Source organism: Trypanosoma grayi (assembly GCF_000691245.1).
Source record: "Trypanosoma grayi strain ANR4 Tgr_387_V1, whole genome shotgun sequence".
Classification (NCBI taxonomy): domain Eukaryota; phylum Euglenozoa; class Kinetoplastea; order Trypanosomatida; family Trypanosomatidae; genus Trypanosoma; species Trypanosoma grayi.
Window position 1 is genome coordinate 1 of NW_008826006.1, and position 15,504 is coordinate 15,504.

Sequence of the window (15,504 nt, forward strand, 5' to 3'; positions counted from 1 at the left end):
GTGATGAATTGCCGTTTCTTCCCCTCTGCCTTCCTCTTCCTTTATGGACCCAAGGAGCGAGCGACACCAAACGCTCATATTCTCACATACCTACACACACACACACACACACACCCACATAAACAGCGGAAAGAAGAAATCCTTTTTCGTGGCGTAGGGCGACGAGATGACGGAGATTGACCTGTCCTACGGAGACCTCGACACTAAAACACTTGCATCTGTGGTGACAGATCATGCCAGCGTCGTTTCTCTGGATCTATCGGGGAACCAAATCCCGGCGGAGGCGTTGATTGAGATTGTCGATACACATATTTGTCGGATGGTAAACCTGGAAACACTGGATCTGAAGGCTAACAAGATAGGCCCACGTGGCGCGGAACACCTTTGTAAGGCCCTCATACAGCACTGTCCCAAACTGCGGTATCTGGACTTGAATGAGAACGGTATCTTGAACGAAGCACTTTTCCATTTGGCTTATCTACTCCAGGGGAACCGTATTGAGTCCCTGCTATTGGTGTCGAACCATTTGACGCCGCGAGGCATTCCGACACTCTGCGACGGCCTTCTTTTGAACAGACACATTCGGGAATTGGTGCTGGCATTCAACGTCCTGGGTGACACGGGCGCTTCCACCATAGCAAAGGCCTTGGCGGATCACCCGTCGCTGCAGTTGCTGGACATCAGCGATAACCGCATCAGCGATTTGGGGGCAGTGGACATAGCGGAACACCTCATTCTCTCGCCGCTATCGCACCTGGATTCCCTCAACCTCTCTGTTAATTCCATCGGCGACGTTGGTTTCACCGCCATAGCCGAGGCGGTGGCGCGAACGCGAAACAGGCGACTGAGGCATCTGGATCTTGGCTGTAACGCGGAGGTCGGTCCGATGGGCCGAAGAGCGTTGATTGCACACGTGGCCTCCATGAGACATCTGAAATCGTTAGGCTTATGCTCGTGTAACCTCTCCGACGAGGATGCGCTGAGCCTTACGGTGGCAGTGTTGTGTGACGGCTGTGGGATTACATCTATTGAAGGGTTCAACAACCCCGAGATGCTGCCAAAGACTGAGAGGGCGTTAGATGAGGCTTTAAAACTAAAGAGGATTAAACGACTAAGCGATAAAAAACGCGAGTGCCAATATAGTCTCGTCGCCAGCATCGTGCTTGGAGCCGCTGTGGTGGTTGGCATCAGAGTGGCGCTTCGTCACTGGTGGCGTTAAGACGCAACTTAATGTATGAAGTATGGCGTGTTACGTGCTGTGGTTTTTCTTCTTGACTCACTTATCATTATTGGTGCGTGCGGCAGCGCTTCTTCTTTAACCTCTTGTCCATCGACTTGATCGGCGTCAGCGGATCGGACTACGTAGATATCTCTACCCTCATCTCTCATTGTGAGTGGATGATTGGCGGAGGCCTCTCAGCGAGATGTGCCTACCCCCCAGCGACATGCCTTTTCCCTGCGTTCATTTCTATCAGTCTTTACTTCTTTTTTTTGTAAATTGTATTTATTGATCTATTATTTGGTCTTCTTCGCGCTGCTGCGCCTAGTTCGTTTTCTCAACACTGGCAACACACGTGTTATAATGGCAAATCCGTACGAACAGCGCGATGACCCCTTCAAGGAACGGCCCTCCGACTCGTCCCGCACGTCGTCCCCTGCACCCACCCGCGCAAGCCCCGCCTCACCAGCGAAGCTACCGCCACACACCACCATGATCACACCGTTGACACAGCCGCAGACGGCCTACGCCCCAGGCGCACAGACAAGTCGATCTGGGCAGCCGCAGGGTTCCACGGGTGGTGCACCGCAGCCGTACAACCCTCAGCCTGCGTTCTACGGCGGAGCATCTTCCCCGGCCTCACCAACTCCGCCACCGCCTCCTCCGCCAACATCTCCTGCCACACAGTACGCTGCAGCGTTGCCGTCTCAGCCCGAGCCACAGCAGGAGCTGCTTGCATCAACGTCGAAGTTTTGGACTATTGAGTTTTACCAGCAATTTTTTGATGTCGATACTCGTCTTGTGCTGCTGCGTATGAGCAATACTATGGTGCCAATCAATCCCCCAGATTTCTTGATGGATCGTGATTGGCGCAACAGTGCCGCAGAAGTACCCTCGTATGAGCTGCGGGAAGCAGGTGTCACGCTATCGCGCAAACCGGATCTCTACGGCCCATTTTGGATCTGTACAACCCTCTGGATGACACTTGGTATAGTGAGTAACATCATGAGTAAAATTGCATTTAGCCACAACACAAGCAACAGTGGAGAGAAATGGGGATACGACTTTACAATGGCATCCATAGCGTCCATTGTTATCTACCTCTACTGCTTCGGTCTTGGATGCATTACTTGGGGGTTGATGAAATACAAAGAGCTTCCGGTTGCGTTGTTAGACACGATCTGCCTCTACGGTTATAGCATGTTTATCTTCCTTCCCGTGACAATCCTTTGCACGATTCCTGTCTCTCCACTCCAATGGATAGTCGTCATGGTGGGAGGTGTGTGGTCAACGGCCTTCCTACTCATCAACTTTTGGCATCTTTGGAGAGCTACACTGAGCGGTGCATGGTTTATGGGAATCGTGACCTTCGTGGGCGCTTTCCATATGTTGCTGACGATGTCGTTCAAGTTCTACTTCTTGAACTACAAGTTTTAGCGGGTCGTTGCGTCTCTTTTGTTGGTTTAGGCTGTAAAGAAAAGGAATAGAAAAAGAAAGCGCTGTTGAGAATATGCTTGCTTGTGTTGTCTGTGTGTGTCTGTGTGTTTGTGTTTCTTGATTTGCCAGGCTACGCAGGAGATACGCCAGCCTGCATTGCTGTCTCTTCTGTTTCTTTTATTATTATTATTATTATTATTATTATTATTATTATTATTCGGAGCCTCTTCTTCCTTGTCATCTTTTTTTGTTTGACTCGACCGCAATCAAGAATTGGACTCTTTGCGTCATTTAATAATGCGTCCCGTTGTTGTGGTTCTGCTGCACGAGGAATCCGACACGCCGGCGTACATGGCGGTCTATCTTGCGCAGAGGGGGATCGACTTCGTTGTCTTCCAGTTCTGGAAGGACGACATGGTGCACATGGTGCCCGTGTCAGTCGACACCCCTGTTAGGTGCATCAAGGTGGACAACGCCCCCCACCGGTTCATGCCTGTTCCGGCGACGTGTACAGAGGGGGAGGTCTGCCGCGTTCGCGGGGTTGCAAGCTTTGGTGGCTCAATGAGTGTCAACGACGATCGCCCACATTACGAGCCTATCCTACATCTGATGCGGTCGTGCATCCATACACGTACCCCCGTCATTGGCCACTGCTTGGGTGCACAGCTGCTGTCCTGCTCCCTCGGTGGGACCGTGCAGTCCTCGGAAAATATCGAGGTCGGTTGGATGGACCTGGAGGTCGAGAACAACGGCACGGATGGCGTCAAGGATTGGTTTGGAGGCCGGAAGACTATTAATGTGTTTCAGATCCACACAGAGAGCTTCTCTATTCCCCAGGGGGCCAGGCGGATTGTGAGGGGGAAGTACTGCACGAATCAGGCCTACCAAGTGGGCGATCAGTACGCGCTGGGGATGCAGTTCCACCCGGAGGTTGACGAGGAGAAGGTGAAGGGACTGGTGGCACCAACGTTTCCGTCTCTCCACACGTGCGAAGAAATTGCGGCGATGTCAAAGGAGAAAGCTGCACGCTTGTCACCTGCTGCAATGACCCGTGATGCTATCGCCAATTGTCTGCGGGAGGGTCGCATCGAACAGAATCGTCCCCTAGCGGACAGTATATACGACGTGTGGTGCTCTGGATTTCTGTTTTAGGCCACGCTTTGAACCATTCAAACATTGATATATTTACTCAAAATAAGGAAATTATAGATGACACATGCACCACTGCCTGTTTGCGCATTCTTCATTTTTTTTTTTTTTCCTCTGGCGTAGGCTTTAGTAACCACGCAGACTCTCTTCTCTCCACCCGCTTCTGCCACGACACCCACACAGCGAGATAGAGAGAAAGAGAAAGAGGAAGGGAGAGATTGTGCGTGTTTGGGTTCGTGACAGGGGACTGGGGCATATAATAAAAAGACGTCTGGGTGAATTCTATGGGAGCCATACACTCGGCAGCTTCTCAAGGGGTCCTTTCTTAATTTTGTTGTTGTTGTTGCTGTTGCAGGTGCGAGTCCATTTTTCACTCATTGGTGTGACTTTCGCCGCTGCATTAACACGCTCCATTCATAAGGCTTACTTGCTAAAATTTCCAATCGGCTTTGAACAGCCTTTGTTGCACCTTGATTTCGGGAGAAAAGGGTGAGGCGACTTGACATTCTTCACTGTATTTGTTGTTCTATTTTTGTACCCTGACTCCCACTCTTACCATCTTCTATTCCTAGATGAATTCCTTCGGCACGAGTGTGCCTGCACTTTTTGCATGTTGTTCTCTCTGCGGCTAGCCGCCACGGTGGCGATGCGGCGATTTGGCGCAGACCCCGCACCGTGCCTCTGCGCGTGCCTGTCAAATGTCTGCAAGGAGGCGGCAAGCGGGGCGCCCCAGCCGGCTGCGGCAGCCGCGCCAGTAGTGGGGGGACGAACAACCCCAGCGGCTGCCCGAGTGCCTAAAAAGACGAGAAACAAAGTGGGAGAGACCAAGGCGATTAAGCAGGAGACTCCACGTGCCCCGCGCACAAAACTTGACATCCCGGCGGCATACACTTCGTATCACAGCACCGTTCCCTTTAGCGACTTCAAGGAACGCTACGGCTCCTTGGCCCCTGGCGAGAAGGCTCTTCAGACAACGGTGCGTGTCGCAGGACGTGTCATCAGCATGCGAGATATGGGAAAGATTTTCTTTGCCACGGTTCGCTCGGACGCGACGGAGCTGCAGGTTGTGGCCCAAGTGGGTGAGAACTTCACTCACGAGGGCCTTAAAAGGCTGAAGGTGTCAATACGGGTTGGAGATATCATTGGCGCGGAGGGAGTCCCGTGCCGCATGCAGAAGGGTGAACTCTCTCTTGCGGCGTCCAGTGTCCTTGTGCTTAGCCCCTATGTCTGCACGGACCAAGTGGTGTGTCCCGACCTGCGCGGCTTCACACAGTTGCAGGACAATGACATCAGATACCGCTACCGTTTTGTCGACATGATGACCAACGTAGGCGTCATCGACACAATTAAGAAGCGGCATGCAGTCCTGCAGGCTCTGCGCGAGTACCTCAACGAGCGGAATTTCGTGGAGGTGGAGACGCCAATTCTCCACACAGTAGCATCTGGGGCGAACGCCAAGCCATTCGTGACGTACCACAACGCCAACGCCACGGATTTGTTCCTACGGGTGGCGCCAGAACTGCACCTGAAACAGTGTATTGTTGGAGGAATGGAACGCGTCTATGAGATTGGAAAGGTTTTTCGAAACGAGGATGCCGACCGCAGCCACAACCCAGAGTTCACGAGCTGTGAGTTTTATGCGGCGTACCACAACTACGAGGACCTTATGCCCATGACGGAGGGCATACTGCGCCACCTGGCGATGCGTTCCAACGGAACATCCGTAGTTGAAGTTCGCTCAGAGCACACAAATGAGGTGGTCACGATTGACTTGAGTAAACCGTTTCACCGTGTGAGTGTGTACGACGAGATTCAGAGGGCGGCGGGTGTCGACCTTCCCCCGCCGAACGAGCTGAACACGCCTAGGGGGCTCGCGTACATGTCCGCAATTATGCTGCGCCACGATATTCCGTTGCCATCGGTGCGAACGGCGTCGAAAATGTTTGACAAACTCATCGACTTCTTTATTACCGAGCGAGTAGTGGAGCCGACGTTTCTGATGGACCACCCGCTGTTTATGAGTCCCCTCGCAAAGGAGCATGCATCGAGGCCAGGACTGGCGGAGCGGTTTGAGCTCTTTATCAACGGCGTGGAGTATTGCAATGCGTACAGCGAGCTCAACGACCCACAGGAGCAGTATTACCGCTTCCAACAGCAGCTCGTGGACCGGCAATGCGGCGATGAAGAGGCCATGCCGCTAGACGAGACATTTCTAAAGTCGCTGCAGGTGGGACTCCCTCCCACCGCTGGATGGGGTATGGGAATCGACCGCGTCGTGATGCTTCTCACAAACTCTACTACTATTCGTGATGGCATCATATTTCCTTTGTTACGGCACGATGCTCGATCTCATGACTCTAGGCGGCGCCACAAAACGGCGAGCTTCTTTGATTTCAACCAGCAGATGACGCTGTTCTGTCTCAGCGGTGTGGAGCAGGAGATGAAACGGTGCGGACTTCCCGAGGAGTCGTGTGCTCGTATTCGTGAAATGCGGAAGATGATCATGGAATTAGGGCAGCGCTGTGAGACCCACAATGCGTCAATGACAGGATGCCGCTGGACAGAGTGGCGATTAGGATTAACACTGGCGATAATACGTCTTTTCTGCGGGGCGCCGAGGTTGTGATGTATTCCTTTTTTTGATTTTTTTTTTTTTTGGGTGGTGGGGGATATTCGAGTGGCATTTGCCGGTGGTGAAGGTTGCGGTTGCTTCTTTTCCAGCCGTCGCGTCGCTTACGCGCCCCGTTCTCCCGCTGCCGTGCTGAGTCTGCTCCTTCCGTGGTGGTGGTGGTGGTGGTGGCGGTGGCGCCATCGCGCTGCTGACGGCGCAGGTAGGATCGGCCCACCGGCCCCATTCAGCGTCTTGGACGACCTTTGCACGGCATTTATCAATTGCACATTATTTTCTCTTGCTGGTTATTTCTTTCTCCTTTTTTTTTTATTGGCTTACTTTGCTGCTTCTTCACACGGTGCAACTTCTATTGAGGTCATATACAAGCTTTCTTATCAAACGAGCAATGCAGAGGGACCGCCAGAGAGACGTGTATAAGGATATTAAGTGGAACGGGTGGGGGGAGAAGGATGCGGCGCTAAGATATGATGCGGAGGCCAACGTCGTCTACCATTTGAATGGAAAGCCCATGAAGAAAGTTCTGGACTTTTTGCAAAAGGAAGTGCTCCACAAGAGTGGTACTGCCACTCTGGTGCGGTCTCCTGGACTTACAGAGGAAGAGGCGTTAAAGTGCCTTCCACAGCCTACTATCAACCAGGCGTTTCTTCAAGAGCTGCGTCGGGGCTTGTCGGAGGACCAGATTCACATGGATGGCCTTAGCCGCCTCACACACATTTTCGGAAAGAACTACAGAGATCTCTGGCGTCTTCGCAGAGGTATGATTGACCGTTCGCCTGATGCAATTGTTCTACCTGCCTCCCACGAGGATTGCGTGAAGATTGTGGAACAGGCTCATAAGCATAATGTTGCCCTTATTCCCTTTGGGGGTGGGACAAACGTCACAGGCGGGGTGGAACCCAATCCCTTCGAAACAAAGCGTATGGTTGTCTCCGTTGATATGCGCCGAATGGGGCGTTTGCTTTCGGTTGACAAGGAATCGGGCATCGCCGTTTTTGAGGCTGGGGCGCTGGGACCTGATATGGACGAGCAGCTCGCCCCCCACGGCTTCATGGTTGGCCACGATCCGGACAGCTATGTCCACTCCACTCTTGGTGGGTGGATTGGTGCGCGTGGCAGCGGTGCGATGTCCAACAAGTACGGCGACATTGAGAACATGGTTCTTGCAATGAAGGTGGCGACACCTATTGGTGTCGTAGAGACCCCCATCACGTCGCGTCCTTGTGGTGTGGACCTCAATGCCATGTTCATTGGCTCAGAAGGGTCATTTGGAATTATCACGGAGGCCACTATCAAAGTCGAGCGCATTCCTGAGGTCAGGCATTACGAAGGCTGGTTGTTCCCTTCCTTTGAGGCCGCCTTCTCTGCTTTCCACACATGCACGCGAAAAGGAATTCACCCCTGCACGATGCGACTGTACGATGAAGACGACACTCGCCTAAGCTTTGCTGCGAGCACTGATAACAGTGTCGTCAAGTCATTTATCAGCAAGGGGATCCAGAAATACCTTGAAACCGTGAAGGGGTGGGACATGCGCAAGTTATCTTTGGTTGTCGTCGGCTTCGAGGGGTCCAAGGCGCAGACGGACTGCCAAAGGCGTGAGCTGTCGAGCACATTCAAAAAATTCACCGCCATCTGTGTGGGCCCGGGGGCCGGGGCTTCTTGGCAGGAGAAGAAGTACGACTTGCCGTACCTGCGCGACTTTACGCTGGCCCACTCGTACTGGGCGGATGTCTTTGAGACGAGTGTCATCTACTCTGAGGCCATTGGCTGCTGGCGCGCCGTGAAGGACGCATTCAAGACCGTCATGAAAGAAAATGGGAAAACAGGCTGGATAGGCTGCCACACGGCCCATCAGTACCGCTTTGGATGCTGCCTCTACTTTACATTTGTCGGTGCACAGCATGATGAAAACGACATGAAGCTGTTTTTGCAGATCAAGGAGCGTGCCATGGAAGCGATGCTGAAGCACAGGGGGAACTTGACTCATCACCACGGCATCGGCTACGAGCACGTTCCCTGGATGCAGCGCTACAATGGAAAAGTCGGGCTAGAAGTGATTATGCGGTTTAAGAATTCGCTTGACCCTAAAAACGTATGCAACCCGGGAAAGTTGCTCCCTTCCATCCGTGCGGAAAAGGAAACCCCGCAAGCAGCTGAAGCACGACAGCGTCGTGAGATGATGTTTGACAAGATGGGTGTTCCAGGAGCAGTGCAAGCTCACTTGTAGCGCCTTGTAGACGTTGTTTAAAGCCCTACTTCAGGTTCTGCATTAACAAAAAAAAAACGTATTATCTGGGAGTATTCTTGTGGTTCGTATTTTCGATTCCATCGTATAGCTGATGATAGTGTTGCCTTTCTCTCTCTCTCTCTCTCTCTGTCTTCCACCGTTCCCCAAGCCCTTTGCTTCTCTTTTTTCTTCTTCTTCCTTTCTTCCTCTCCCCCCTCACCTCCGCACGACCCAACCTGTGTTCACACCCAAATGGGACGAGATGCCGTTTTTGCAGAGATTGCTGAGCGATTGGTGCGTCGAGGAGATGAACGCGCAGTGTGCTCATGGTACGCCGCCCATCCGATGTCCGGGATTGCGGTTATTTCAACCCCATCGAATGATCGAATAGCTGGTAGGCGTTTCCCGTCGCTGGACGCCACGGGCAACATTAGGGTCAGCATACGGATTTCGCGTAGTGGTATGGAACTGAACACCAGCCTCAATACAGAGCCTGTCCGTGCCGCCGTCTCTCAGGTCGCACTTCTGTCAGCTCTGACGAAGCGCCCCGTACGTCTGCACATCACATGTACAAATGTCCAGATTCTGGAAGAGCTGCTTGTTCTCCTGCAGGATGCGTCGCATGGCCTCCTTCTGGTGGAGGTTGAGTTGCTGCAAACGACTGAATTTAGTGCCCTGTTGGGTCGTCACAGACGTCGTACGGGACGAGTGCTGGAAGCTCTTCGTACTGTGGAACACCTTATTTTGGAGGGATCGCGCGATGTAGACGCCAAGTTGGCTGGCATTCATGAATTGGAGAGGCTGAAACGACTGGACATTGCGGGAATGCAGTTGTGTTCATTGGCACCGTTGCGTGGGATGCACACCTTGTCGGACATCGACGTGAGCGTCACAGCAATTACTGACGTTGACATCCACATATTGGGCCAACTTCCCCACCTGCGTCGGATTATCGTTGACAGCTGTGCTGGACTGAAGAGCCTGGACCCGCTGGGTCGTCACCCCTCGTTGCGGTGCGTTTCAGCCGTTAGATGTGTACATCTTCGCCTGGTGCGCGCCCTAACTACGATATCAACACTCGACTACGTAGATCTCTCGTACACAGCGGTAAGGCCCGAGGATTTGGCGCGGTGCGTGGAAGGGCTTGGGTCAGTACGCAGTCTCGCGTTGAGTGGGCTGCGCCTCGCTGAGGTGCGGGGGTGGGCGGGCGCCTGCTGGCAGTGGCGGCGCCTCTCACTCATGGAGGTGTGTGCTGCAGGGTTTGGGTGGATCGTAGCGGCACCTTACCTGCGCCATCTCGTCTTAAATGGAACAGAAGTCACGGAAAAGCAGTTGGTTGGCATCTGCGCATCGCTGCCGCACCTAGAGCTGCTCTCTGTGAGTAGGTGCCTTTTTCTGCGCACGTCTTTGTCATTTGCTTTGGACATGGAGTACATGCACGCGGTGCTGATCTCGCGCCACAGTTTGGCGGAGAGTAATGCCATCGCTCTGTTAAAGGAGCGCGGTGTGGTGTGTGAGGTGGACTGAAGCGGCAGGTCATAGGTTGCCAAGCACGGAGGTGCGCATGGTAACAAAAAAAAGGGGGGTATGGGGGTGTGGAACATTCCTCTTGTTGTTGTTGTTGTTCCTTCCGTCTTTTTATTTCTTCCTTTCTTATTCTTTTTTTTTTTGTTTTGGTTGTTGCGGTTGTCTACCTCTTCTTTCTCAGCCAACAAGGAACTCCTTTCTTACCTTAACTGCTCCCTGCGCCCTGTGAAGGATGCTCAGCTGCGCGACTGCCAATGTCTACAGGGAATGCTGCGCAACCTACGTGGTGAAGCCGAACAAGGATGTACTTGAGCAGATAGATAGACCCGATTTTTTCACAATTAAGCAGATTGATGTGTCCAGGACGTTCTTGGGCGAGCTGGGGGTTAGAGCCTTGTTGGACTTCGTTGGTACTCACGCGGGAATCCAGAGACTCATCTTGGTGAAGAACGATGTTGATGCTGCTTGTGTTGAACAGCTGTGCCATGTCCTGCGCAACAGTCCCTCTCTTTACTACGTCGATCTATCAGAGAACCCAATGTCCACGCCATCGGCGCGTCTACTTTGGGAAACTGCAAGGACTGTGCCAACTGTGAGGGAGATTAAGGTGGAAAAGTGTGGTGTAAGCGAGGAGTGGCTGCACCGTCTCGAACGCTGTTGCAAAGCCAATGATGAACTTCAAAGGCTTGGATTCCACTATTACGGGCCGGAACGACGTTTGTGGGCGTGGGAGACAGTGTTTGTCCTCGTGCTCGGGCCACCTCACATTGCGGAGAAGTATTGCGCAGACATCTTGCCATCTGTTGGTAGCTTTGCCTCCAGGCTCCGGCTTCGTATTGCTCCGCTTACCATTAGTGAAGAGGACCCACCAGATGTTGTTCTAAACAAAGTCCAACGGTGCAGGGAGTCGCGCAACTACTCGTTGAGTTGGTGTGTCGCCCTTATTGAGAGTCAGGGGCGGTGGCGCAACTCTGACCTCGCCGCCCTGACAACTGTGTTGCGTCAAGAGGTGCCTGTGGTACCACCATTGCGGAATAAACTTGGCGCCCTACGTGATCCGATGTACAAATGCGCCAAGCACGTTTTCCTATACGACGTGACGCGCCTCCAGAAGACGGAGCTGCAAGAGGGGGGCGTATTGACAATTCCGCCAACCATGTGGATTCCGTCTATAGGCCTTGATGTGGTGGATGGCGTTCGCCTTCCACCCGCTTTGGCACTGACGAGCGAAAGCAGTTGGCGCGTGTGCTGTCAGAGTGAACTTTACACATCCCTTCACACTATCTTCTCAGAGCGTCCACGCCCGATCGAAATAGTCTCAAAGGAGGAGCAGAATGATGAACAGTTGGAGGAGATGATTGAGCGGGACAAGGATCTGGGTTCTCTGCATCCAAGGTGTAAGAACGTTGTGGAGTATGTCGAGTCAGCCGCCGGACTGGCGTCTGCCCCTCTTATTCTCTACGGTGCTGGCATGCTCGGCAAGTCTAAGATCCTTTCATGGGCTGCATCAACGTACTCTGCAGCGGAGTCTCTCCGGGTTGTTCTGTATCGTGCAAGCCGCGAAAATCCGAGCATTGTTGCATTCTTGTATCGCCTATTACGTGTTTTCTCAAAATCACCAAGACGCTCGTACCGAAGTGTGAGGGAGCTGGCTGTTGCTGTTCGTGAAGCCATATGTAGCTATGAAGGGGTGATGGTGCTNTTACTTGTTTCTAGCATCGACTGCCTGGACAGCTGTGGCAGCAGAGAGTCCCTGGCACTGGAATGGCTTCCCTCAAGCTTGCCACCAACTGTGCGACTAATTGTAACGTTACGCACTGAGAGCCCTCTTCTTGCTGTGTTTCGAAAACGCCTGCCTCAACCGTACGAGGTACTCATAACGCCATTTCCGAAACACGTGAGAGCAGAGCTTTTCTTGAAAGAGCTTCAGCGTCGGAGCATTGGCGTGGACACCACGGACGGCAGCAGCAGCGACGGCCGCTCATTAGAACCCACAAAGGCATTGGAAGGTGCTTTTCTACAGAAGGGCGGTTCTGATAATACATCCTTCGCCGCATACACCGCTTCATTTCTTCAGCGCCTGCCGGAAGATTTGGCTGAACAGGACATCGCGTTTCTTGTCACCAAGGAGGTACCTGACACCGACCATGAGATTCTTATTTCGTTACTAAAGCGGTACGAAGCATTAAGCAGCCCGTCTACGGTGCAGTATGCCATGTTAAGCCTCACGGCAGCACCGTTGCCCATCTCTGAACTGGTGTACATTTGCGAAGAACTCGGGCCTTGCACACGGCACAAGACGCTGCCTGTTCTCCTCTTGATGTCGGATGATGGACTCGTGACGGTGACGGCTGACTCCACAATTCACTTGTCAGGCATGGATGTACGCCAGGCAGTCGCCTCACTCTACGGGGATATGCAAGACACTGTCAGTGTGCTTGTGGAAACACACCTCTATCGTCTTGTCATGACACAGAGCCCGGATATGTCCTTTTGTTTCAGGCAATTGGGCCCCCTCATGATGGCGAATGGTAGCTTTGACGCTGCGAATAGCCTCGTCTTGGACACAACTATCATGGACGCACTTTTACGCCGTGAAGGAGAGAATTGTACCTACGTCATCGACTTTATTTTCCACCTTATAAATGCCCGCGAACTCTTGATAGAGCTGGGTGATAGTGAAGTTGATTCGCTAGGACAAAGCATTCGCCATCTCAGCGGTGCGGCTTTGCGAAATGCACTGAAATGCATTCAATCGTACGACGGATTTTTCTTTCAGTCGGCGTTGTTGTCCTCCGACACATCACCATACCACATGCGGGCCATTGAGGCTACAGAAGTCCCATACACTGTACTTGTTCCACTGAATCGCGGTGCCGAAGATGTCGCGGCCCACTCGCTGGAGTTTAAGCTGGCCCCGGTGCATTGCCATGTGCGGGGTGAGTATCTAGCGGTGACGACAGCACAGGAAGTGGCGGTGTACTCTACGTCGGATTTTCAAAAGGCAGTGGCTCGATCATATATGCCCTTTGAGCTGAATCAGAACCTTCGTGGGGCGCTTATTGCTGCTGGGACCCGTGTCGTGGTGATCGGCGACGGGCAATTGTTGCTGTGGGACTTTGCGGGCCACTCTTTCACACTACTTGAGGATACAGCCTCGTCTTTATCCGAAAACGCACTGGACCCTTTTGGACTCAATCTCGTTGTGCGTCACCCATCGCGTGAACACATGTCTATCATTGACGTATCAAAGAAAAAAGTGGCTTCAGAGCTTCCATCTGTTGGGACACCTGTTCGCGAGGCTCTCTTCTGTGGCAACAACATTCTTGCCCTAGCCCTATACGATTTGTTCTTGATTCGAGATGATGAAATAGTTAAACTTTCGCACTCTGCTGTAGTTCGAGGCGTTGGATTTTCTAGCGACGGTCGCCTTATTGCCAGTTGCGTGAATGATGATCTTTGGATTTGGTCTGGCGCCGGTGATTTGATTCACATCATAGACGCCGGGTTGACACCACTTGAAGACCTTCATTTTAACATGAGTGGCACTTTACTGCTTTCGTGGCAGAGTGAGGGGATTAAGTTGTGGCAGTCGCTTACTGGTAAGTGCATTGCAACACTGGAGTCGTGCTTTGACGAAGAGGTTTCTTTTGCGTGCTTTTCCGAGGATGATTCGTATATTGTTGGACGGTGTGGCCCACAGATTTGTGTTTGGAACTCACACAGCTGTCAGCCGATAGGGGCTTTTGTGTGCAGCTCAGGGTACTTTACATTCGTACAACAGCGTAATGAAATGGTCATTGCTGCGACCTCCAAAAATGAGCTGAAGGTGTGGAATTTCGGTGACAACCCTATTCCGTCCATTCAGACGGCAAAAGAGAAGATGATTACTACTATGTGGCGTAAAAGCGCCAAATTGTCGCGTAATCCTATCGTCTGGCTGGATGTTAATTCAACTGGGACAATTCTCGCCGCTGCTGATAAGGATGGGAACCTGATTCTTCAGCCAATGAGTGGCGCTGCACGGCTAGACTGCAACATCACAAATGCTGAGAGTATGGCATTCCTGGGTGATGTAATTGTTTTCACTGTGAAGGGAAAAGGTAGCTGTTTTTTCTACAGAAGTTTAAACCAGAACGCCACCATTGCTGAGGTGCCGTTGCCAAGGGATGCCACAATAACCGCAGTGCTGGAACTCGTGACGGCGAGGGATGGAGGGTCCATCGCGGTGATATCAAATGCTGAGGGACAGTCCGTGATTTACGTCTACAACGTTGATGATTGGTCTCTGACGAATCAATTTATCGGACATTCCGGACGCATTGCTTGGGCATTTTTTGCCGGTGATTTCCTCTTAAGTTCGTCGGACGATCGCACGCTTCGTCTTTGGAGCCTTGTAAAGCATGCGGAGAGGACCTCGTATTTACACGACTGTCATATAGCGGCAGTGACAACAGGACCCTCGAAGACACTGTTTTTCATCGATAATCAGTTACGGTTGTTTCATGTACATGTGGAGAATATCAATTCTTCAACACACGCACACTTTGTGGTGGAGGAGGTGGAACTGACACCGGTTATTCCAGCCACCGTCAAGGTGAGGCAAGCAACACTCGTTTCGGATTTGCTCGTTATGTCAACTGAGGATGGTTCAGTCTACTTGGTAGATCTTCGCCAAGGTGGGTCGGTTAGCAGGTTGCCAGACTACAAGTGCCTCTATGCTGCCTCAACATGCGACGCGTCCGGGACGTATGTCATGACTGCCCATACTACTGGTGAAGTTGTCTTGCACCAAGTTCGCTTTGCTGAGTAAATGTAATACAAAAAGAAACCTGTTCGATGACTCTACAAAGCTACAACCTCCAATCGCTTGTAAAGCGGTAGTGGTGGGGATGTTTCTGTTCTTTTTTTTTCGTCTTTTTTTTGTCGCTATTTCTCTCTCCCTCTCTTTTGTTTTTTTTCTTCATCTGTTTGCATGGATCCACCCGTCTTTTGTACTCCACCATCTGTTTTGCTCGCCTCGAACAACACGAATAGGTATTTGCCACAAGCATACGAAAGAGCGTGTGAACGGAACGAAAGGAAACAGAGGGAAATATGCGACGGAACGATTTTGAGCGTCGACGCCTGCGTGATCTGTACGATCGGAATACCCGTCGGGTCCGGGCACTGGCAGAGGCGCGTGATGGGCGCAGGATGGACAGGGCCGACGACATGGCGGCGCCGCGCCGTTTCGTCGTGAGTGAGAACCGCAGCCGTCTCGAGGGTTTCGGCCGCGGCGGCTACCAGGTGCAGGTGAGCCACCGCCGTGGG

General features: G+C 52.3%; 8 protein-coding genes across 8 annotated transcripts; 7 read left to right on the forward strand and 1 right to left on the reverse strand.

Annotated features, from left to right (window-relative positions):
* Positions 1 to 166: 166 nt before the first annotated feature.
* DQ04_03871000 (putative leucine-rich repeat protein) lies at positions 167 to 1,219 on the forward strand (the record flags this gene model as incomplete). The annotated part of the gene is made up of 1 exon (XM_009313161.1): positions 167 to 1,219. One exon carries the CDS (start codon positions 167 to 169, stop codon positions 1,217 to 1,219), a length of 1,053 nt encoding a protein of 350 aa, XP_009311436.1.
* A 363-nt stretch (positions 1,220 to 1,582) lies between these two features.
* On the forward strand, positions 1,583 to 2,656 carry DQ04_03871010 (protein YIPF2; the record flags this gene model as incomplete). The annotated part of the gene is made up of 1 exon (XM_009313162.1): positions 1,583 to 2,656. One exon carries the CDS (start codon positions 1,583 to 1,585, stop codon positions 2,654 to 2,656), a length of 1,074 nt encoding a protein of 357 aa, XP_009311437.1.
* A 297-nt stretch (positions 2,657 to 2,953) lies between these two features.
* DQ04_03871020 (glutamine amidotransferase class-I) lies at positions 2,954 to 3,808 on the forward strand (the record flags this gene model as incomplete). The annotated part of the gene is made up of 1 exon (XM_009313163.1): positions 2,954 to 3,808. One exon carries the CDS (start codon positions 2,954 to 2,956, stop codon positions 3,806 to 3,808), a length of 855 nt encoding a protein of 284 aa, XP_009311438.1.
* Positions 3,809 to 4,415: 607 nt separating this feature from the next.
* Positions 4,416 to 6,431, forward strand: DQ04_03871030 (lysyl-tRNA synthetase; the record flags this gene model as incomplete). Its single annotated transcript, XM_009313164.1, has 1 exon — positions 4,416 to 6,431. The coding sequence occupies one exon, from the start codon at positions 4,416 to 4,418 to the stop codon at positions 6,429 to 6,431; it is 2,016 nt and encodes a 671-aa protein (XP_009311439.1).
* Positions 6,432 to 6,822: 391 nt separating this feature from the next.
* DQ04_03871040 (putative alkyl-dihydroxyacetone phosphate synthase) lies at positions 6,823 to 8,664 on the forward strand (the record flags this gene model as incomplete). The annotated part of the gene is made up of 1 exon (XM_009313165.1): positions 6,823 to 8,664. The coding sequence occupies one exon, from the start codon at positions 6,823 to 6,825 to the stop codon at positions 8,662 to 8,664; it is 1,842 nt and encodes a 613-aa protein (XP_009311440.1).
* Positions 8,665 to 8,916: 252 nt separating this feature from the next.
* DQ04_03871050 (putative leucine-rich repeat protein (LRRP)) lies at positions 8,917 to 10,191 on the forward strand (the record flags this gene model as incomplete). The annotated part of the gene is made up of 1 exon (XM_009313166.1): positions 8,917 to 10,191. The coding sequence occupies one exon, from the start codon at positions 8,917 to 8,919 to the stop codon at positions 10,189 to 10,191; it is 1,275 nt and encodes a 424-aa protein (XP_009311441.1).
* Positions 10,192 to 10,423: 232 nt separating this feature from the next.
* Positions 10,424 to 15,004, forward strand: DQ04_03871060 (WD40 repeat-containing protein; the record flags this gene model as incomplete). Its single annotated transcript, XM_009313167.1, has 1 exon — positions 10,424 to 15,004. The coding sequence occupies one exon, from the start codon at positions 10,424 to 10,426 to the stop codon at positions 15,002 to 15,004; it is 4,581 nt and encodes a 1,526-aa protein (XP_009311442.1).
* A 116-nt stretch (positions 15,005 to 15,120) lies between these two features.
* DQ04_03871070 (hypothetical protein) lies at positions 15,121 to 15,504 on the reverse strand (the record flags this gene model as incomplete). Its single annotated transcript, XM_009313168.1, has 1 exon — positions 15,121 to 15,504. A coding segment is annotated over one exon (384 nt), but the record flags the coding sequence as incomplete, so codon positions are not given.